Here is a 24,577-nt window from a genome sequence, read left to right as displayed (position 1 = left end):
AGCCAGTTGTACATGGCAATACACACAGTCACACTATTGAACCAGTGCTGTATTCCAAATGCCTATCCAATCTAAAGTGACACGATCTTGAAAACACAGTATGAGTCTCAAGCCCCCATGAGAGATTTTCATTTTAGAGTGAGAAACTGCACTTATGGCCTCATTAGTGTGTTACTGAGAAGATGTTTGTGGTAGAAGCAGGATAACAGGATAGAGAGAGTCCTCTCCCATGATAAATTCTTCCCCCTGGGTGACAGTAGATAGAGCACTTCTGTGCAGGAAGTGATACATACTTGACATAGAAGCAACACTCACAAGTTCACCACTATGAGGTGTGAACCTCCTACCCATCAAGTTACACAATCTACAGAACAAAGTATTAGATGCAAGCACCATAGAAGGAGTATGAACTTTACATTGAGAGACTACACTTATGAAAGGATGGCTACAGCAGCATGTTGCAGAGAAGATATCTGTGGTAAAAGTGGGATAAGGGGTTGAGGAATTTCTCTCTTGGGTTAAATTCTTCCCCTGAGTGGAGGTATATGCAGCATGGCTCTGCCGGAAGCTATATGTAACTGGCACTGAAGCCACACAATCAAGTTCAACATTGTAAGATTTGGACCTTCTTCCTATCTAGTTACACAAGCTATAGAAAACAGTATTAGCCACAAGTGCTCCAAGTCTGAACTTTACACTGAGAGACAGCACTTATGAAATGATGACCTCATCAGCATGCTACAGAAAAGAGGTTAGTTGCAAAATTGGGATAAAGGAATGGGGTAGTCCTCTTCATGAATAAAATATTCTCCTGAATGGAAGGAGATACAGAGCATCTGTTCAGGAGGCTACATGTACCTGACATTTGAACCACAAACACCAGTTCACTACGATAAGACTGAAACCTCCATCCTATCTAGTTACACAACCTAGAGAGCACAGTATGAATTGTAAGTACCATAGGAGGTCTGACTTGTAAGGGGGGAGTATAAACTTTTCAAAGGATAACCTCACTATTGTGTTGCAGACAGGATAACCTCGTCATTGTGTTGCAGAGAGGATGTCTGTGTTAAAGGTGAGATAAAGTGCAGAGGATGCTGTGTCCAAAGTTAAAGTTTTCTCTTAAGTGGAAGTGGACACAATACATCTGTTATTGAGACTTTACTTACCTTTCACTAGGAACACTCACACACTAGTTTACCACTATCAGATTTGAACTAACTACCTAACTAGTTATGCCTACAGTACACAGTATGCATCACAAGCACCACAGTACAATTCTGACTTTAATGATATGAAACTGCATATCTGTAAGTATTTAAACTTCACTGTTTGGAACATCAGCTACTGTGCATCACATAATTTGGGACAAATGCATGTATCTAGACAGGCCAATGTAAACGCAAACTGCTTGTCCCATGTAATTACATACTTCTCTACAACATCTATATACTGCCATTCATGTACATCACGTTACTGTGACTGACATGTACCTGTTTCACACTATGGGATGTCAAAGACAATCACGATTGTAAAACAGTGGATTGTCAAGAAGCATTCATGACAGTTCATACTGGAATGTTTCTATGCAAATAGTAACCATTTCTGGTGTTACTCTTCAGTTTGCCATCATAATTAGTCAGGCAAGTTCTCTAAAAGACAATGATTCCTAAACAGGATACACATTAGTACAGCAGTAGGATAATGGTGTGTTAAAAAAGTGTGTAGTCAACACTTACACACACACAGGAATCCTACAAACATTTAATAACAGTTTGGCATACATCTGGAGTTGAACATTGACAGCAATCCAAAGCCAATCCATAGATCTGGGTACTATTTAACCACACAAGATAGGAACTCCTACTTCACAAAGTCCAAATGTAACATCAGGTTGAAGCAAAGGAAAATCAATGACTAGTCTTCATTACAGTCATGATAATTGTAACATCCCATAACATGTACATTACATCCAGTTGCCTAGTAAATATGAAACAGTAAAATTTGATAATACAGACATGGGAACAGACAGAGACATGGAGACAGGGATAGATAAAGACATAAGCAGGATAAAGATGGGTTAATAAGATATGTAAACACCACTTACTGTCATAATAATAATAATATAAATAAAACATTAAATATGACTTTCACTTATTTATGGATTAGAACCCTTGGCACTAAGCCAAACACATTTTACAAACACGTTCATTATGTCAACACACCACACAGGAGAAGTTACTGTACAACCTTAATTTTACTAGTCTGCAGGGACAGTTATAAAAAAAACTGAGGAAAGGGATAATGTAGGCTTCATGTTTCGTCACAGTAATGATGGTTTTTAACAGTAACATAAGGTATGCATTACAGTCAGCAATATACTAAATGATCCAATGCAGAACAGAGATATGCTAACTTAAGGTGTTATGTGTCATGATTTACATATTTGTCAAGTAGCTAGGAATTTCTGTGAAGCATGCTTCCTAACAATATTTGCAATTGGAATATCTTATATGCTGTACATTCATCTCTTTAGCTTGTTCAAGAGAAGTTTAGCCTGACTGTATTTTGCACAGTGAGGCTAATCACAGTAACATGAAGGGCACCAGGGTAATGTAGCCAAAGGCAAAAACTCACCAGATTGTTCCATAAGCTGTTTAGTTCCATTGCCCCCAAGTTACAAGTGCCGGATATTGTGTAAATGCTGAGGAGACAGACTGATGACAAAGAAGGGAAAGAGACAAAGAGAGGGTGAGGGAGGCAGGGAGAAAGTAAATTGTGACAGAACCAGGATAATGGTGGCTTAAAACAATATGTAGGCAACAATGACACAGGAAATAGTTTAATAAAATAGTCAATAATAGTTGGTATATGTTTGGATCAGAACCCTTGAAATATGAAATAATCAGTATATAGATCTAAAAGTGATCTCAGCACACAGCAAAGGAACTCTTACTTCACCTATTTTAAATCACACAATTGAAGGGAGAGTGGCAACTTACTGAAGCAGAAGAAGTGAAGCGAGAGACACAGATGGAGATAGAGATGCCAAGAGTTGTGTTTATGGCAAATGTAGGACCATCTTTATGGTGTGTTGCTCTTTTCTTATCATTAATCTGTCATGCTTTGTACAATAAAGTGTTTGATATATGGAGCCAGAAATGGTAGGAGAATATAGACAAGATTAAGACATATGCATGATAAGGTTGCTTTATTAAATCTCCATGTTTGAATGGAATGTATTTGCAAATGCTTTTTTGCTTCACTATTCAAATGCTGTGTTAATGAATTTTAATACCAAAACATAAAAACACCATAAGGAGAATCAAAGCAGGATCCAATACTCCACCAGATTATTTCGTACCCTTAGCAAGTAATTTAATAAGAAGCACTTTCACCCCTTTTCATTCAACTTCATCAGAATACAACAAGCCTAAAGTAGGTTCATTTTTAATACCCTTGATGTAAATGTCACATGATTGAATTAAACCAATAATAAGTTATTTGAACTAAAAACTAAATTACATACCTAGCATTGCCTCTTAATAAATTCTTTAAAAAGTTTTTTTAAACAAAGTAGTAGTAGTAATAGAAATACTATTTTAAGGATAAAGGTTGTAAGTGAACTAATAAAAGTTTTACCAGTATACACATTTATGTTAACTGATGTGGTGATGTTTTAAATGCAATGTGATGGACTTTTTATGTTTAAGTAATTTCTAACATATTTAAACTTTGTTTTTAAACCTGCCCCTATTTTGGACACAGTCAGTGTGCCTATACATCCCCATAACAGAGAGACCTTAGAGATAGTGCAGGTTAAGGGTGACACATTTGAGTAGGGTAGTGTGGTTACTCCAGTTTCAGAACTGGGTGACGTTTCCTGTAGTCATCATGAGAGTGAGATGCCACATAGGTGGGTTGGTAGAGGTGCTCTGAGGAAACCTGCTATCCACCATCCTAGTAATACTGGAGTGTCAGTAGGTGCCACACAATGTATGTGTAGTGTCGTCACTGAGGCATGATCCACCAGGGCCTCAGAAGAGATAGTATGAGTACTGAAAATTGTGCATTGTGAAGTGCGGGACTGCATGTACTGTGTAGGTGGCTCCTTGGACAGCATGGATAAAACACTGGATCAGGCAGTGTCTGGAAGGGAACATCTGCTGGTGGAGGGTTGGCATCCATATGGCCAGAGAGCCACTATATAGTCTAATGTTAGCCAATGTGGCAGTGCAAGATCCCACTTCCATAATAACACTATTCCACTTTTCTGTCAGTGATTTCTGTGTCCACACCCAGAAGTAGTAAACAATGTGGTTGTGGTCCAGTACATTGTTGTGATGAAAGTACATATAAAAGACATCATTTGCATTACGGTAGCAACCGAAATTCTATCCAGGGCCATAAAACTAGCAGTGCAACTCCTTGCAAAGGTAGTTCTTCTGGTTGGGAGTGACCACACTGAACTGACTACTATACCATGCACAGCTCACACCTGCCTGAAATGCCAAGACATAGTGCTAGCACTGTGTCTGATTGTGCTCATGCAGACACATGCACATTCTTCAAAAACATGCCCATGCCACCACACACACACACACACACACACACACACACACACACACACACACACACACACACACACACACACACACACACACACAAACACATGTTATGTAAGCCATACTATTGACTGCTATACATATCTTGCTACTGGCCTTGACAATTTAATACTTAAGAAATACATTTTGTTTTACTTACACTCACTCACTTGCTTGGTGTCAGGCTTGCCCTCCTGCAACCCCCTTACCATCTTGTGCAAGTGATGATGACCGTGCTCTGCCTTTTGCACATTTTTTCGTGACTTTGGGTTGTATATATGTTTGATGGGCAGAGTGCATAGCTAATGCTTGCTTACTCAGAAGCTTGCTTTAATGTAAATGAATTGCAGAACAAATGTATTTATTCATCACTCATTATCACTTGTGAATGATTGTTTATGTGTTTGTTGACCCTCACTGTATTTCTGTTATCATTCTTACTAATGCTGTCAAAGTGGATATCAAAGTGTAGCTTATTGGTATACTTGTGCAAATGATGTTACCATTGACTTGCTCACTGGTTTATATAGAGTGGTTAGCTGAAATGACTGATGCACAGTATTGGGTAAAATACATAGCTGTATTTGGCAAACATCACTCATAAGCCATTATTCACATTACTGTACACCTGGGACATGCTCCAGCTTAGGAATGTATGTATTTGCATATGACAGTAATCAGTTATATACCTCTTTTTTCTATACAGGTTCCATATTTACCTTGTTAATACTGTAGCTACAAGATGTGTCCTTGGGGGGGGTGTCTATGTGTGATGCTAATAGAATACAACCATTGCATGGTTAAGTAAAGGCTGTGCAGTTCTGCAGGCATCAGTTTTAATATTTGCATGTGATTAGGCTCTTAGCTCTTCACATACATAGTTAGTGTGTGTGTGTGTGTGTGTGTGTGTGTGTGTGTGTGTGTGTGTGTGTGTGTGTGTGCGCGCGCTATCCTTTGCCTTCTAGCCAGCAGCATCTGCAACTAGTGGTTCTCCCTCAGAGTCTTGAGCTGTATCTGTTGGAGCTGCTGATCCTGACTCTGGCCCTGGAAACTGTGGTCCTGCCCTTATTTGTCCTTGATGAAGATGTTTCCTAAAACTTATATAAGTATTGTGTCAGATGTTGCTGGGTCATACTTCGCAACACCTCCTGATGTATCTAGACACCAGAACCTTGAAGTGAGCAAGCTGTGATGACCCATTGCTGGACCAGTAATCAAGGAGCCTCAATCCTCACCATTGGCAACAGTGGGGGATGTACACTAGGTGGATAACAGGTAAACACACAATATTTCCAGATGCAGCTCTCTGCATCAAGTGCAATTTCCCTTAAGAGCACACAGAGACCACAGTCAGTCAGGGTCTGGTTTCTTCCTCTTTTTCCAGAGCCCCAATAAGACTCCCCACTGGTGCAGCTATAGAGTTGATATCTCAACTGACTGACTAAGCCAAGACCTACCAGCACCCTCACTGTCCAACCAGTGCTTTGTGTCCCTCTCCAAGTAGCTGACACACCCTTTGAGGACTGATTTACACACACACACACACACACACACACACACACACACACACACACACACACACACACACACACACACACACACACACACACACCTGGGAGAGGCTGGCTCAGGTTTACTAGCTATACCCTTCTGCCCAATCTATAAGGTAGTTATGGCTGCCACCAGTCACTCCTGCCAGCTACCATAAGGTCCATAACAAAGGGTGTCCAACCTTACTGTGTAATATTTATATTAATACAAATGGTAGCTTGACCATGAGCAAGGCTATTAGGAGTGGCCCACATAGTGTCACTAAATAAATATGCTGCACTCTCAAAACTTAATTATCTCTAGACAGAACAGCCACTCTGAAAGGTTTAAATATATTTAATAATAAATAATAAAAGAACAAGAAAATACTCAGTATATATTTGCATTGACATCAGTGTTCAAAATTACAGGAAATATTTAAAACAACATTGCAGGACAGTCTCAAATAAATAAAGAACAATATCTAAACTTAGCTTCACTATATTCCTGACTGAATCTAAGAGCATTACTATACCCTAGCTAACTTACTTAATCAGAAAAAGGAAGATTCTGTGGTGAATAGTTCTTGCCAAGTCCATGGCAGAATATAGAGTGCTCTGTCTCTTTAAGAGACTTCTCAAATTAATATATCAAATATTACTGCTAGGATAGCTTGCAGAATTACATAATTCCTTGTCATCTGACTTTAGTTCCCAGATGAAACCCCTATCACTAGAAGCTGGCAGTATTTAGCATCTACCCATAAAATACATAGACCCCAGATCTTTGGCAGATGCTAGAAGTCATAAAACAATTACATTCATCCACATTTCAAGACTAGTAATTATTTTACCCTAAAGACAATACAGAAAGCTCTCTAGTTCAGACATTATGTCTCTAGCTGCCTTGAAACTGAAATATACCATCTTTTATTGCATAGCCATAAAGTCATTTAATTTCAGCTATATTTCTGAAGTTAACCTCCTGTATTCCTGTTTCCACTGTTAAAAGATATACATTGAAACAGTTACAATAGTGCATGTATATTTCTGTTCTATTCCAGTAGGGTACACTTTGGTTACATTTCAAACAGCACTTTTCAAAAACCTTTTTAACACACACTTCTGTACCAGCAGTTTGATATACACATGACATACAGTTCTAATACATTTTTAACACAAGCATCTTATATAAATCATGTTGATATTCACAAATGACATATAATTATTTACAACATTCCTGATAGCTGTGCTGGCAGTATCTCCTTTCGTGGCACAAGCTAATTATAAGTTTTATGATATTCCTAGTTTGAGCAAGGGCATTATTATATCCTTGCTCAGTGGAGTTACGTGGGTTTTTTATGGGTGTCATGAGCCAATGTTTCAGTACATAATGTACATTCCGCATTAGATGCCCCTGTGGAAGGTCACCCCTTGCATACCTTATGTACACCTCACAGGTGTACCATATGTGTGAATCCTGAAACCTGCCTGGGTTACCTGCTCAGTTGTTGCAGATGTTTCCTTGCGTATTACAGACAACCTGACAGTTTATAATGTGGTATTCTTTCCTGTTAATATACCTTCATCCCTGTCCACTGGGCAGGGCTTTTATTTCTATGTGCATGCAATCTATGACCCCCAAAACTTTAGGGAAATGTGATATTGCATAAAATTCCTACATGGTTTCACTCTTTCCTATGGTGTTTATAGGAAACAGATTTGCTCCCTTTTACGTTGTGCTGCTGCATTTCAAAATTGATGTAATATTTCAGAAGCTGAGGCCTGTGACACCTCTAATATATCACCAGTTGGTCTATGGAAAGTACCTGTAGCTTACAGTAATTAAAGTTACACACACATTTGTTTTCACTGGAATGGGTTCTCCATAATTTCCCTGGGACCTGAGGTGAGGGCAGCAGAAGTTGCATATTTCTTCTACTGCTTTCCCATTCACACGGTATCACTGTACAATTTCTGTATCATGCAATCCATGGTAAGTAAAATCTGTCTAAACAGCCTTATTCTTCTTGGCTGAGGTCTAGCAACAGCATCAGCAGCAACTTGAATTAAAGCCTGTTGCACTTAATAATGACTGTGGCTGTATTGCAAAGAGTTTGGGATTTCAGGGCAAATGGCTGCACTGAGAGTACAAGGTTATACGATCCATGTTGGATCAGTAATTCAGTTGCTTATGCTTTCATTAGTATATTCTGCCACTTATACTTGTTTTGAGGTTCTAGTGAACAAGAAGTTGCACATTATACTATGGCTGCACACACAGTGCAGGCATTCATAAATCAGACCCATTATGTTTTCTTATAATTTAGCTAATGTAAGGTAGGATTGATTATTGCCATGAGTTTTTTTTTTCATTTTGGTATGAAATGTCCAGATTAAGGATACTTTAAGCCTGTAATGTGCCCTACAAAAATTATACTTTAACACTGTAATGTGCCCTACAAAATTGTATCTTTGAATTAAAACCTGTCCTTAGCCATGTCTGTTAAAAGATGGTAACTTTAGTATTATACTCATATTTCTATTTCTTTGCAGCTGTTGCATTATGTGAAAAATGTACATTTTCAGGACAGTTCAGGTGAAACAGTGTTCTTTGATGAAAATGGAGACACTCCCGCAAAGTATGACTTATTAAACTGGCAGGTATCAATGGATGGAAAAAGCACCAGATATATACAAGTGGGATACTATGATACTAGTGCCCCTCAAAGCCAAAACATGTTCATTAATGAAAAGCTCATTTTGTGGAATGGGGGCAAGACACGGGTTAGTTTCTTTTCAGTTATATAGTACATTACATGTCTGTGCTAATTTCATAGGCAACTTTAGATTTGATTAGCTCTTGCAAATATGCAACACGGAGCAATTTTACTGTTGATGAAATGTTTGATATTATTTTGCATTCCCCTCTAACAAGTCATGCTTTTTTCAGTTTCCCTACATGTGACTATCATCCACCTGCATGTGTTGTTTCCCTAATCTTTGTTTTCTTGATGCTACATTTCGTTGGTATATTTTCTAGACTGTAGGACTGCTGTTTCATTTGGTAGAGCATTGATTGTTGCAGGGTGTTTCTCATTTCCAATCATCCGTGCACCCATGAATTTTATATATTTAATTAGGGGTCTTGAGGTAATGAAGCTTTCTACAGGTGCATAGAAAGGGTGGTCCATCTACAAAAACACTGGGTATGGGGTGGGGGTGATAGAGTTAACTGTAGAAATGACTGCAGCATAATTTCTGAGCAGTTCCTTGCTCCATCAGTTTTTTTCTTGCTTTTATGTTAAATATTTCACTTTATTGCAAAATCCTTCAGCAGACAGGGATAAAGATCTGACTACAGCCCAAGTAACCCCAGTTAGTTTGGCAGTTCATGTGCCTTATAGAGTTGACATTAGAGAATTGGCATGCACATCCTAGTATCAAGGTAAGGCTAATTAGCCGATCACTGCCTTGATCACTCTGAGGAGGTGCAGGAAGAAAATTTGCAGCCCAAGGGTGACAGCATAGCTGTAGGCTTCACTGTGGGTGTACAGGAGCACACACTTGCACAGGGAAGGAATTGTAGACCTTTGTGGTTGTGTGGGTTAGATGACACCTACCCAGGGATGAGGATAGTGCCATTAGAAGTGCTATCAATGCATGCACGGTGACAAGGAGACAATGCACTGTCATGGCTGTCTGGATCATGGCCCCTCTCTAGACAGCTCTCAAGCTAACATATGATAACATTTCTTGTGGTGGGGAAGAAATAGGCTGTGCAAAAGATTGATGGCCAGCATGCATAGGGGAATATCCACATACATTTATTTTGCATGTTTAGCTTAAATCTTTTAATTGTATCCAAAGTATTAACACAGCATTTGTTTTGCACTTTTTGGGTACTTTTGTACATAATAAGAGTTACCTACTAAGCTTTGCATTAATGTATTGACTTCAGTAATAGGAGACTAATACCTCAGCCACTATAGTTTTTAAAGTTGATAATATTACTACATTATTAACAAATACTGGAAGACAAATCTGTACTGAAAGCCTTATATGGACAAAATAAAACTGATATAGAGATGAGTGGGACAAAGACTGCATACTAGTAAAAAGTGTTCCATTAAATCACCAACATACAGATGGTCAGGGGTATCAAGCAGAAACAGCAAATCGCTATTCTGTCTCTGCAGGAGAAATTTAATGATGTAGATAATAAACAAAGCTGAAATATTTGCATCTGATTGGCTTTTCAAGGAGGGAACTAGAGGAGAAGATGTCAGGTCTTCTCACTGCAACGCTAATAAATGCAGTGGGCACACACACTTCTCTCAAACTTTGTCTGTCCCTATCAAGTCCAGCTATGTAGATCATCTTTTAAATTTCTAGCTACCACAATAAGACTACAGTGTTCAATGCCAGCAAAGATGGATAATGCTTCAAACTGTCAGAGGGCAAAGTAAACATTTATCAAGATGTTTCTGTGGACATCATGATAATATATAAAGCTTTTGAATAAGTCTGCTAACTTTGTTATTAAAAAAATGCAATCTCAAAAGTGGTTTTCATCATTCTACTGCAGACATTGAAATGACACCATGTTTTGCAATCCCCTAAACATGCAATGTCTGTCTTGCAGAAAAAATAAAAAATTAAGGGCTGTGATTCCATCCTGCTGTACTAATGTACACTCATAACTAACCAACCCAAAGTGTAAAAAGGTCACACAGGCAAATCATTTGGTAAAAACTGCAGAAACATTCAGCTAAGCTAAAGTCTTTGTTGTGTAATACCTTAAACCTTCTATAGTGGAGGCCTATGGGGTTTATTCCACCATCTTCCCATGTAAACAGATGATACTAGACCTCTGCACAATCACTAGACACCAAGCAAGCTATAAAATACTACCAAAGTCTGCAAAAAAAGGATATAACATGAAAGGAGTGGGGGATGTTTCACTTGTTGCACCCATTACATAGACAACAGGAGCATTAACCCATTACACTAACTAGTCTAATAGTGTATGTGGGATTTTTTTCTTCATAATATCTTCTAATATCTGACATGCTTAAATGCTTGCAACAGTCCATGATTCTTGATAGACAGCTGGAGGAGAATTCAGTAACAAAGCTTGGAGGTGCACTAGACTATACCAGGACGAATATTTAAACTACTATTGAGATTCTCTTAAAAAGTTAATAGTTCAAAAGCACTAACATAAACTCTAATGTTTTGGCATTATTAACTGACTATAAGGATACATGATTTGCTATGGCAGGAACAAAAACATCTAAGAAGAGACATTGGGAATGTTATTTCAACTCTTGCACTGGTAGGAATATATGGTGCGAGTGTGTGTTTGTGTGTGTTTGAATGTGTGTATGTCTGTAGCAGACAGAATGGTGGCAGGGGCGTGCCAGTTACAGTGTGATGTATGTGCCACACGTGTTAACTACAGTAGGGAGGTGCTGATCTGTACTCACAGTAGTTAACAGTGATTGTGACATCCATATATCACAGAAAGAAGCCATTTTCACTGCAGCCCTCGTTGTAAGCTGAGGGATTCTTTCTGAATCCTTGGGATTATGTCTCACTTTCAGTTATTGATTGCTAAGGTTAGAGCAGATTCACAAAATTGTTGTTTTTATAATGGTTTATGACTGACTACATTACATTTGGTGGTTGTAATACATGACAATGCAAGTAGGGAATAGAGACTTACAATTTAATATAATTAGAGCAGAATCTCCTGTTTTTTAACCTAAAAGAGCAATATGTTTTTTAAATAAGTTTATATAAAAGTACTTCTAGCCACTTCAGTACATATTTATGAGAGATTCTGAGCTGAATTTTTGTATACATTATCCAGTTTCTTTGAAGCAGTTGCATTTATAAGCTTCTTGAAGGAAGCTGATTAGTTCCAGACAGAAATCAGAATAAGTAAAGCAGTTTCTTATTTTAAGGAATGATTGTTCTGAGTTGTTAATATAACTTCTACAAAGTCTTTTTTTTTCACCTGCTACAAATGCTAAAGGTGGTCATAGTAGTAAGCATGGATCATGTGTTGTGGACTGCAGAGTTTGGGTGCCGTCTCCATTTATAAGGTTTTATTGCAAGAGGAGAGCAGTAGCTCAAAGATAATCTGTAGAGGCACATTGTCTATGAATGTAAAGAGGGTGTATATGCGCTTAACAGTCCCCAGTTTTTTAGAATGTCCATGACTTATGGCCTCATCTTTTGGCCTTTGCTTGAAACCTTTTTGTCTGCCTGATTGTTGAAAGATTTACTGCACTTGTTAAATGTTTTACTTACCACCAAATGAAGTTACTGATGGGTTAGACATTGCAATATAACTTATTTGTCTCTTTGGTGCTAATGTCTATAACTGAATATCTGGATGCAATGAAACAGGCAATGAATTACTGTTGTGTGATGTGTTGATTAGTAGAGTTGTGCTATTGGTTGTTTATGATCAACCGCTTACATTTTTTGGCATTTGGGAATTGATTGTTAATAGGAGAATCCTTCATATGAGAACTGCTTTTTATTCCAACACTGTCTGTCATACCATTCTTTACCTTCTTGGCCTTTTTGTACATAATACTCAGGTCACATCACTGTGCATGTAAGTCATTCCTTTGGCTACGATCCTGTAGGTCAGTTAAGAGTGAACATCTGCAAAGAATAGCAGATTGTTCTTGTTCAGGTTGGGTCTTACATGGGCTGATTTTACCTTTATCAGTGTTTCAAAAGGAATTGTCTTCTGCTTTTTTGGCTCTGTTTTCAGACTGTATTTACAACTCCACTTATTATACTTAATTGTTTCATATTTCACATCCTTATGAGAGATGATGTTGTTTAACCTACTGCATTATGTAGTTCTTCCAGCTATGTAGTGCATCATGCATTATACAGGTTCTGCGGAGCTTCATTTTATGAGCTTATTATGTATATTATGTCATCTTTTGCCTAATCATAAGATCTATTGGATATACTAGAGATGATTCTATGCTGCATTCCTGCAGTCATCTTTTAAGTGGACCAAACCATTCAAGCCCAATACAATATGAGAGACCAGATGTCTTAACTTCATATTAAATTTTCTCTGTGAACCCTTTTCTATTTTATGCTACTTTTAATTACCCATTCTTCTACTCTAAATGATTCCATTGTTATAAGAGTATGAATGTGACTTGTGATGGTTTCATGCTCACTGTGTGAATGATGGCAATTCTCACAGGTAATGAGCAGGTACATGTACTGGGTGAATGATGTCAGTCCCCACAGGTAATGAGCAGGCACATGTACTGTGTGAATGATGTCAGTCCCCACAGGTAATGAGCAGGCGCATGTACTGGGTTAATGATGTCAGTCCCTACAGGTAATGAGCAGGCACATGTACTATGTGAATGATGTCAGTCCCTACAGGTAATGAGCAGGCACATGTACTGAGTGAATGATGTCAGTCCCCACAGGTAATGAGCAGGCACATGTACTGGGTGAATGATGTCAGTCCCCACAGGTAATGAGCAGGCACATGTACTGGGTGAATGATGTCAGTCCCCACAGGTAATGAGCAGGCACATGTACTGGGTGAATGATGTCAGTCCCCACAGGTAATGAGCAGGCACATGCACTGGGTGAATGATGTCAGTCCCCACAGGTAATGAGCAGGCGCATGTACTGGGTGAATGATGTCAGTCCCCACAGGTAATGAGCAGGCACATGTACTGGGTGAATGATGTCAGTCCCTACAGGTAATGAGCAGGCACATGTACTGGGTGAATGATGTCATCCTTACAGGTAATGAGCAGGCACATGTACTGGGTGAATGATGTCAGTCCCCACAAGTAATGAGCAGGCACATGTACTGGGTGAATGATGTCAGTCCCCACAGGTAATGAGCAGGCACATGTACTGGGTGAATGATGTCAGTCCCCACAGGTAATGAGTAGGCGCATGTACTGGGTGAATGATGTCAGTCCCCACAGGTAATGAGCAGGCACATGTACTGGGTGAATGATGTCAGTCCCCACAGGTAATGAGCAGGCACATGTACTGGGTGAATGATGTCAGTCCCCACAGGTAATGAGCAGGCACATGTACTGGGTGAATGATGTCAGTCCCCACAGGTAATGAGCAGGCACATGTACTGGGTGAATGATGTCAGTCCCCACAGGTAATGAGCAGGCACATGTACTGGGTGAATGATGTCAGTCCCCACAGGTAATGAGCAGGCACATGTACTGGGTGAATGATGTCAGTCCCCACAGGTAATGAGCAGGCACATGTACTGGGTGAATGATGTCAGTCCCCACAGGTAATGAGCAGGCACATGTACTGGGTGAATGATGTCAGTCCCCACAGGTAATGAGCAGGCACATGTACTGGGTGAATGATGTCAGTCCCCACAGGTAATGAGCAGGTACATGTACTGGGTGAATGATGTCAGTCCCCACAGGTAATGAGCAGGTACATGTACTGGGTGAATGATGTCAGTCCCCACAGGTAATGAGCAGGCACATGTACTGGGTGAATGATGTCAGTCCCTACAGGTAATGAGCAGGCACATGTACTGGGTGAATGATGTCAGTCCCCACAGGTAATGAGCAGGCACATGCACTGGGTGAATGATGTCAGTCCCCACAGGTAATGAGCAGGCACATGTACTGGGTGAATGATGTCAGTCCCCACAGGTAATGAGCAGGTACATGTACTGGGTGAATGATGTCAGTCCCCACAGGTAATAAGCAGGCACATGTACTGGGTGAATGATGTCAGTCCCCACAGGTAATGAGCAGGCACATGTACTGGGTGAATGATGTCAGTCCCCACAGGTAATGAGCAGGCACATGTACTGGGTGAATGATGTCAGTCCCCACAGGTAATGAGCAGGCACATGTACTGGGTGAATGATGTCAGTCCCCACAGGTAATGAGCAGGCACATGTACTGGGTGAATGATGTCAGTCCTTACAGGTAATGAGCAGGCACATGTACTGGGTGAATGATGTCATCCTTACAGGTAATGAGCAGGCACATGTACTGGGTGAATGATGTCAGTCCCTACAGGTAATGAGCAGGCACATATACTGGGTGAATGATATCAGTCCCCACAGGTAATGAGCAGGTACATGTACTGGGTGAATGATGTCAGTCCCCACAGTTAATGAGCAGGCACATGTACTGGGTGAATGTTGTCAGTCCCCACAGGTAATGAGCAGGCACATGTACTGTGTGAATGATGTTAGTCCCCACAGGTAATGAGCAGGCACATGTACTGGGTGAATGATGTCAGTCCCCACAGGTAATGAGCAGGCACATGTACTGGGTGAATGATGTCAGTCCCCACAGGTAATGAGCAGGCACATGTACTGGGTGAATGATGTCAGTCCCCACAGGTAATGAGCAGGCACATGTACTGGGTGAATGATGTCAGTCCCCACAGGTAATGAGCAGGCACATGTAATAGGTGAATGATGTCAGTCCCCACAGGTAATGAGCAGGCACATGTACTGGGTTAATGATGTCAGTCCCCACAGGTAATGAGCAGGCACATGTACTGTGTGAATGATGTCAGTCCCCACAGGTAATGAGCAGGCACATGTACTGGGTGAATGATGTCAGTCCCTACAGGTAATGAGCAGGCACATGTACTGTGTGAATGATGTCAGTCCCCACAGGTAATGAGCAGGCACATGCACTGGGTGAATGATGTCAGTCCTTACAGGTAATGAGCAGGCACATGTACTGGGTGAATGATGTCAGTCCCCACAGGTAATGAGTAGGCGCATGTACTGGGTGAATGATGTCAGTCCCCACAGGTAATGAGCAGGCACATGTACTGGGTGAATGATGTCAGTCCCCACAGGTAATTAGCAGGCACTTGTACTGGGTGAATGATGTCAGTCCCCACAGGTAATGAGCAAGCACATGTACTGGGTGAATGATGTCAGTCCCCACAGGTAATGAGCAGGCACATGTACTGGGTGAATGATGTCAGTCCTTACAGGTAATGAGCAGGCACATGTACTGGGTGAATGATGTCAGTCCTTACAGGTAATGAGCAGGCACATGTACTGGGTGAATGATGTCATCCTTACAGGTAATGAGCAGGCACATGTACTGGGTGAATGATGTCAGTCCTTGCAGGTAATGAGCAGGCACATGTACTGGGTGAATGATGTCAGTCCCCACAGGTAATGAGCAGGTACATGTACTGGGTGAATGATGTCAGTCCCCACAGGTAATGAGCAGGCACATGTACTGGGTGAATGATGTCAGTCCCCACAGGTAATGAGCAGGCACATGTACTGTGTGAATGATGTCAGTCCCCACAGGTAATGAGCAGGCACATGTACTGGGTGAATGATGTCAGTCCCCACAGGTAATGAGCAGGCACATGTACTGGGTGAATGATTTCAGTCCCCACAGGTAATGAGCAGGCACATGTACTGGGTGAATGATGTCAGTCCCCACAGGTAATGAGCAGGCACATGTACTGGGTGAATGATGTCAGTCCCCACAGGTAATGAGCAGGCACATGTAATAGGTGAATGATGTCAGTCCCCACAGGTAATAAGCAGGCACATGTACTGGGTGAATGATGTCAGTCCCCACAGGTAATGAGCAAGCACATGTACTGTGTGAATGATGTCAGTCCCCACAGGAAATGAGCGGGCACATATACTGGGTGAATGAGGTCAGTCCCCGCAGGTAATGAGCAGGTGCATGTAATAGGTGAATGATGTCAGTCCCCACATGTAATGAGCAGGTACATGTACTGTGTGAATGATGTCAGTCCCCACAGGTAATGAGCGGGCACATATACTGGGTGAATGAGGTCAGTCCCCACAGGTAATGAGCAGGCACATGTACTGGGTGAATGATGTCAGTCCCCACAGGTAATGAGCAGGCACATGTACTGGGTGAATGATGTCAGTCCCCACAGGTAATGAGCAAGCACATGTACTGTGTGAATGATGTCAGTCCCCACAGGTAATGAGCAGGCACATGTACTGGGTGAATGATGTCAGTCCCCACAGGTAATGAGCAGGCACATGTACTGGGTGAATGATGTCATCCTTACAGGTAATGAGCAGGCACATGTACTGGATGAATGATGTCAGTCCCCACAGGTAATGAGCAGGCACATGTACTGGGTGAATGATGTCAGTCCCCACAGGTAATGAGCAGGCACATGTACTGGGTTAATGATGTCAGTCCCCACAGGTAATGAGCAGGCACATGTACTGGGTGAATGATGTCAGTCCCCACAGGTAATGAGCATGCACATGTACTGGGTTAATGATGTCAGTCCCCACAGTTAATGAGCAGGCACATGTAAGAGCTCCTCTATTATGCTAGTCCTGACCTATCCTAAGTATGTATCTACAACTGTCTCTTGGAATCCTACTCCTCGGATATTATTCCTTCTGAAGTGATTCTCCAGATAATTAATTGCCCTTTGCAGGCCATTGACTTCAGTTTCAAGATAATATTTTTTTCCTTCAGGTTTTTGATAAGAATCTTTCTGTATAGCCTTCTTTCCATACATCGAGCCAGTTTTGTCTTTCACGTGCATCTTCTTGTATGGCTTTAGGGAGTCATATGATAAGTCTCAATGTCATAAACAACAAAAGTCAGACATAATGACGATCTTTTACTCTGGTGAAGTTTCCTTGAACTTTTTAATGGTGTTCTTTGCTAATCATATTCATCTTTGTATTTTGCAATAGGATGCATACTCTGTCAAGGAGTCCTGATGCAGAGTTATGCTACCATTTTAATTTTAGCCTATCATACCTCCTAGAATAACTTTCTTGCCAGTAGTGTGATGTAATTTGATGGCTCCATATCAGATTTGCACCAAATAAAAAATATTCCATATGAAAATGAAACCCTCTATTGTTGGACATTGTGACACCGCATATTTTGATGTCAGAAAGCAGAAAATGCATTATTCTCAATGTAAACAGGTTACTGCATTTTCCATAACCTGCTTAGAATACATGCAAGTAAGTCTTACTTTCCAATGAACAGTTCCAAGAATTTATAGTCAAAAAGCTATTTGCATTATACTCTCAAAACTAGGCTGTTATGGGTGACAAGATGTAATACGTTGTCAAATTACAATCAGAAACAAAGCATATATAATATAAATTTAACTAAATTATATACAGTGAGATTGTTAGCCATTATCAGTGCATTCAGTGAAAGAGTGTACAGAGATCTTTGTCATTTTCTTCTTCTCTGTCACCAGGCATATGGAGTTTATGTGCATCTGCTCTTTTTACATATTTGTGCCTCATGTTTCATGCATGTTGTTCAACACATTCCTAGAAAGAGACGTTGCTTATGCCAACATACATATTTTACCTGCTTGTCCTGTGTTCTTTAATAGTTTTTGGTGTATCACAAAAATGTGTAATTCATTCAGTTACATATTGAAGTATACCTGGTATCTAGAAGAACTGGCTTGTCTCCTAACATGCAGCATAGAAAAAACATATGGAAATGCATTTAGTGAGCCCAATACATATTATTTATTTTTATATTGCTTATTTGACATTTGTTGATGGGGTTAGTCCAAATGGGCAGGCACCCTTTTTCAGCGGAGGCCTGAGGAGAAAAGCTCCAGTTGTATAAGTAAGAAGACACATACATAATATAAATATGACAAAAGAAATTTGGGACAACAGTAATTGCATTCAATTACAGACAAGCATTCAACAAGAAGAACATTCTGGATAATCTGTAACATTTCTTCAGGACATAGAGTTTGCAGTATAGCCTATTTTTTGGAGTAAGAGCAGGGTTTAAATAAAGATAGGTAACAGATGGAGAGGAATGAGTCTGGAGGGAAAAGTTAGTAGAGAGATAATGAAAAAATTAGGGGAAGGAGAGGTTAGTTGTAATAGAGGGGAAGGTAGCTTAAGTCGGGTCAGGGCAAGAGCAGGCCCATGAGTTTAGTAGGTAGTCTTTTAAAGTATGTTTTGAAGCAGTTAGTGTTAGAAATAGTTCTTAAACACAAGGGCAGATTATTCCATGCATTAGCAACAGAGTGATTGCAGATAAGTTTGCCTATGTTTTTTTTGGGCTCATAGATTTCCAGGAGGTGTTGATCAGAGCTTTAGAGTGTATGATTAGGAGTATAGCGAGAGAGATGAGTTGAGAGAGCAGGACAGGAGTTGGGTTTGTTTAGAATGGAGTGAGTCAAGTGTAACTGAGGCAGAAGCAGTTGTTGGTGGATTTCTAGCCACTGTAGGTTTTTTTAAAGATAGGCAGTGGTGTGAGTGATAGGGTTGATTTCCAGCAAATTTAGAGATTTTATTATATGTGAGTTCAAGCTTAGACATAAGATTACACTGTAGGCTAGTAAGGATTGGAGTGGCATATAATAGGGTGAGAAGTGGGTAGGCTTGTGCAAGAAAGGGTTTAGATTTCTTAGTGACAGATTTTTGTTGCTGTAGAGCAAGCCCAGTTTTTGATGAGTCTTTTTCATGCACTGTTGGATGAGGAGATCAAATTTTAGTTGGTCATCAATTATGCTCCTAGTAGTTTTGTATGGGGTTCAGCCTTGATAGTTGTGTTACTGAGGAAGATGACAGTGAAGGTAGATTTGTGGTGTTGGAGATATTTAGGAAAAAAGAGGAGGAGTTTAGTTTTCTTAGGGTTTGTAGAAGTTTGTTGTTTTTTAGCCATTTTTCAACTAAGTGGAGAGAATCTTTGGTTAATGTGAGAAGATGGGAAAGATTGTCAGAGGAGAAAATTATTATAGAGTCATCAGCATATTGTATTAATAAGGACTGAGGTCAGGATACTAATACTGAGTAGAGGTTGTTAGTGAAAATGTTAAATAGTACGGGTCCAAAAATGGAGCCTTGGAGAACCCCGGTTTGTACAGGGAGAAATGGGGAAGATGCAGAGAGCCATTTTGCCAATTGAAGTCAGTTGCAGAGGTAGCTAGAGACCCATTCTCACTGATGAAGGCATGATGATGCTGAAACCAGTCTGATTTCAGGTTTCTAGTGTGTACGCACACTACAATGGTGGAGTTGTCACAATAAATTTTATCATGTTTTGCCATTTGGTGCTGACCATCTTTTGCTTTTGAGTTATGTTGTTTTGGCCTTTGTACCTGCCATACTTGTGGTTCCTTGGATCTGATAGCTAGAGACCCAACAAAGAGACGAATTGTAGAAATTGAGGCTAGATAGTTTATACAGGAGAGATCAAGGAATAGACAGGAGACTAATTTATTGTTGTTATGAGATCTAGAGATAGACTGTGTAAAATGAGGTTTGGTAACAAACCAAGTTGTCCTGGGACATCTTCAAAGACTGGTTAGGCTGATATATTAATGGGAGTTAGGTGGGTTGGGGAGGCAAAAAGGTTAAATGGCGGGAGGGATGCCTGAGAGGAAATGAGATAAGGGTGGGGAGGGGCTTAAGAGTTTAGACAAGTGTAGCTGGGTAAGTAATCATATTTTGGCGTGAACTTGCTACAGCAAGTATGACACCCATGACGACCTATAGGCTCTGTTGTGCAGGTAGGCCTTGGAATACTTTTAGTGAGGGTTTTTTTTTTTTTGGGGGGTGGTTTATAAGGTGCGGGAAGAGTGTTTTAATGGGGTGTAGGGCTATGGTTCATTCCTGCTGGTTACTTCAGTATTAGTATTTTATTGAGAATTGCTTACAAAAGGGGTGATTTAGGTACTGGAAGTGGGTCAGGACAAAAGAATGTACCGCATGGGTTAAGGTTTTCTTTTTTTTGGTAATTATGGTAAGCATGTCAGTCTAGTAGTCAGATTATGCAGGTGGCTTTCCTGCTGTGATTCATTCATTGGTGATGTGTTTTGGCTGGAACAGCAGTTTCTTTGGGCTTTCCATGGTCTGGGAAGCAATGAATCCAACTGTATGTTACCAGACATGTGTAGTTGTATAGGGTATCATTTTGAGGTTGAATGGGGCACGTTTTGTAGAATGCCTGCTTTGCTTACTAAGGAGAAATACAGATGGCCTCTGCATCTAGTGAGTAGTTGTGAAGAGTCTTAACACTTCAGACAGAGTTTCAGGTTAGAAAGGTTTTTAATTTTCTACTATAGTTCATTGCTTTACATTCCATAGCAGTGTATTTTCCGGTCACATTAGATGGCGTTTGCAGCGATGCCTCAATGTGGCAGGTTAGGCACATTCAGGCTGCAAACTTTTTACTGTTCAATTTCCCACTGAAGGTCCAGGTTTTACTTCACAAAGTTGTCCCACAGTTTGGGTAGCTGATATCTGTCAGCTGTATAGTTTTTCCCACAATTCTTACTTCGAGTCTGGGTCCAGTAGTGGTGTTTTCGTGGGCTTTTAAGTCAACTGTTAGGTCTGCTAATGTGTTTTTGCAACACACATATGGGTGGCTTTATTTAACAAAGGGGAGGGGGAGATGTACAGTTTATTGGACTCTGACTCCCTTCACAAGAATGTTTATCCCGGGGATGGGCAGATTTCAGATTAAAAAAAAAAAAAAAAAACAACTTCCTGAGAGGAAGGCTGCACCAGAATGCTTGTACGGGTAGAATGTTACTTAACTCTACCTTCCTAAGGCAGAATTAGTGGTTCAAGGCTGTATGATAAAAGTTGTTTTGTTTTATCGAGGTGGGCCTCGAGGTACCCACATCTACCATTGTTATATTGGTCTACTATCTGTGTTTAATATATAATGGTATATTAATTTTGTTTGGTACTTTTATGCTGTGATTTGTTGATTTTGTAAAACTGCTTGTGATTGAGTTATAAGAGCAGACAGGAAGGAGGCTGTTATCAGCTGCAATAGGATTATTATTATTAAATGTAACACCAGTAGTTCTGGGATTCTGCTAATAATCTTTGTATGGATTTAGTTCTCTCAATAACTTTGTAATTAAGTCAGTATATGCAGGGTTCAGGAACAGTAGCAAAATCATTAGTTTGAGTCTAATTATATTTTCAGAGAGCATTATAAAGTGGAACATACTAATTATACAAAGCCATGTGCTTTTTTGCTGCCCATCTGTTACTGTGAAGGAATGCACGCAATGCTCTGGGGATAGCCTTTCCTCGGTTATTGGTGACAGCAATGGAATTATGCATTTATTTAGTTGTTGCCCCGATGTTTAATCAGTGTTTGTGGGTAGACTGAGTGGTTACTTTTGCAGGGATGATTCCCAAAGAAGGAAAAAAAAAAGGAGGGGGGATGGGTTTCCTTTTGCAGGCTTTATATTGATAGTGTGAGCTCTGTCTGAGGTAACAGTGTAGTCCACGCATGCGTGGAGTTGTGGGGGCATTGTCAGAGCAGCTTTAAGCTGTGCCCTTCACATTAAAGCATATATTTCCCCCAAAAGTAAATAAATAAAAAATATATTTTTTTTTAGTAAGCTGAAGAAGGGTCATGCCTCTTGGTTATCCAGGGTTTAGAGTTGGGGGGGTTGATCTGGAGTTTTGGCTCAGGTTTTGTGCTGCCTTTCATTATTTTGTCTTCTCTGATCAATCACTGATGATGGTGGCTGCTGGGAAATGATGCCCACTTGCATTCAGACTTCATGTCCATCATGGTGCGTCGGTGTTGGTTGTTTTTCAAGAGATATGAGAGCAATCTTGGGGATTTTCAGCTTCGTTTGTTCACTGTCCATGGCTTTATACAGATTTCTTGCTCTTAGAAGTTGAGAGGTGTGGCGGGTTCTCAGATTTTAGCTTGATGCAGACAGCGGCGATAGGACAAAACCCAAAATGGAGGTGAGCAGGGACACATTTTGAATAATTGTTTAGATATAGGACTGTGTACAACAAGCACTTTGCAAGATATTTATGGAGGAGCAGTCTGTTTATATAGCTAACATTCTTGTCTCCTTTTATATTTTGTCTATACCTTTCAAGGAGGTTCCACTCAACAATACAGACTTCCGCAGAAGGTCAAGAGTTCTGCCTGCTATTCTATCAACTTTCGAAGTTTGTAGGAGCAATATTTAAAAATTATCCCTATTTTGATCTTTTGTCCCACTTTTATTTATGACTTTGTCCAGATTTCTTGCTGTAAGGGATTGAGGGGTATGGGGAGGATTAAGCAAGGTATGTCTCACTTTATTAAAAAAAAAACAAAAAAAAAACAGGACATTAGTGCAGGGGGTGATCTGCATGTTGCCGGAGGGATGGGCAGGAGCAACGGTACAAATGAGAAACCTTTGGGATTGTTGCGGTTTGTATTACTTCATTAAGAGCTCCTTGTTAGAAGCAAAATCAGCAAAATGTTAACCATCCTATGACCTTCCTAGCTGAAGTTGTTAATAAGCCATTAGTTGTGTTACTCATTTTTGTATTTGTTCCACAATTTTAAATGCTAATGTTTCTCATTTTGGAAATAGAAGGTTGAGAGCTAGGCACTGGGCAGTGAGGTGCATTTGAGTTTTGGACTTTGAATCTCTCGGGGGTGGGGGGTATGTTAGAGCAAATCCTGTTGTGTTGGCAATTTATAAGCCATAAGAGTAGTGCTTGGTACATTTGGTGGAAAGGGAGGTACCATTGTGGATGTGGTTTTAGGTGGGGCCATTGTCATTTGGGTGAAGCACTATTCCTTTCATAGTATTTGCTTCCCTGAACCCCTGTCTAGCAGGGCGACTGACATGATCCCTGGGATGAATTTCCTATCTCCCATTCAATCATCAAGGTTCCTTTGAAAAGGGCCAAAGAGGCATGCTGTTTGACATGTATGGGCAGTCTATTCCAGAGTCTGGGGAGTCTGTGTCAGGAACATGTCCCTCCAGCATGTTTTGTTCATGGTGAAGACAAGGTTTAGATCCCAGGAGTGTGTGGCTCTGTGGGATTGGGATTTCTTTAATGTAACATGTTCAACAGCTTTGCTGGTCTGGAATTGCAAAGTTACATGGTTTGTGGTAGAGATAGGCCTATTCAGATTGGGTTTATGTTTGATATATTCCACTGGTAGTTAAATTTATCTTGGGTATTTGATAGGGTCATAGGAAGCATTGCTTCAGTTATGGCTGCTTTGTCACATATGAGAGTTTTGATGGTACATTCCTTCCCGGTTTGGCAGGATAGGTTGCCCTTGAAGATATCTTGGAATGTGTTATGTATTTTGGATGTTTTACATTGCTTTTACTTTCTTGTAGATGGGGTCTTGGAATGCTGCAGCTGTAATTTGGAATAGATGGGTATAAGGTGGAGCTTTCTCTTTACATATTAGAGGGCTTACGTTTCTCCTTTTCTTTGTAGATGATGGTGTGCTGAGTACCAGTTGTAGAGATATACATTGAATTGGCAGATAACGGATGCAGTAGCAAGCGAGGAGGCCACACATGGGGAACACAAGTGGACAACAGTTAATGATGGAATTTGCTGAAGTGCAGCTGGCACCATGCAGTGGCTTGCAAAGGGAATTTGTAAGGTGAGGTTTT

At 40.3% G+C, this 24,577-nt stretch overlaps 1 protein-coding gene across 1 annotated transcript in view; it reads left to right on the top strand.

Annotated features, from left to right (window-relative positions):
- The window catches only part of LOC122801266 (vomeronasal type-2 receptor 26-like), a 108,239-nt gene that overhangs the window by 34,682 nt on the left and 48,980 nt on the right, over positions 1 to 24,577 (top strand). Inside the window, exon 2 of the mRNA XM_044070816.1 lies at positions 8,690 to 8,797. Within this exon, the coding sequence (XP_043926751.1) occupies positions 8,690 to 8,797 (108 nt within the window). The remainder of the gene's footprint in view (positions 1 to 8,689; positions 8,798 to 24,577) is intronic.

The sequence above is a fragment of the Protopterus annectens genome, chromosome 4.part1, assembly GCF_019279795.1.
Source record: "Protopterus annectens isolate FY-2018-M chromosome 4.part1, PAN1.0, whole genome shotgun sequence".
Taxonomy (NCBI): Eukaryota; Metazoa; Chordata; order Ceratodontiformes; family Protopteridae; genus Protopterus; species Protopterus annectens.
This window is presented reverse-complemented; position numbering and strand designations above follow the sequence as displayed.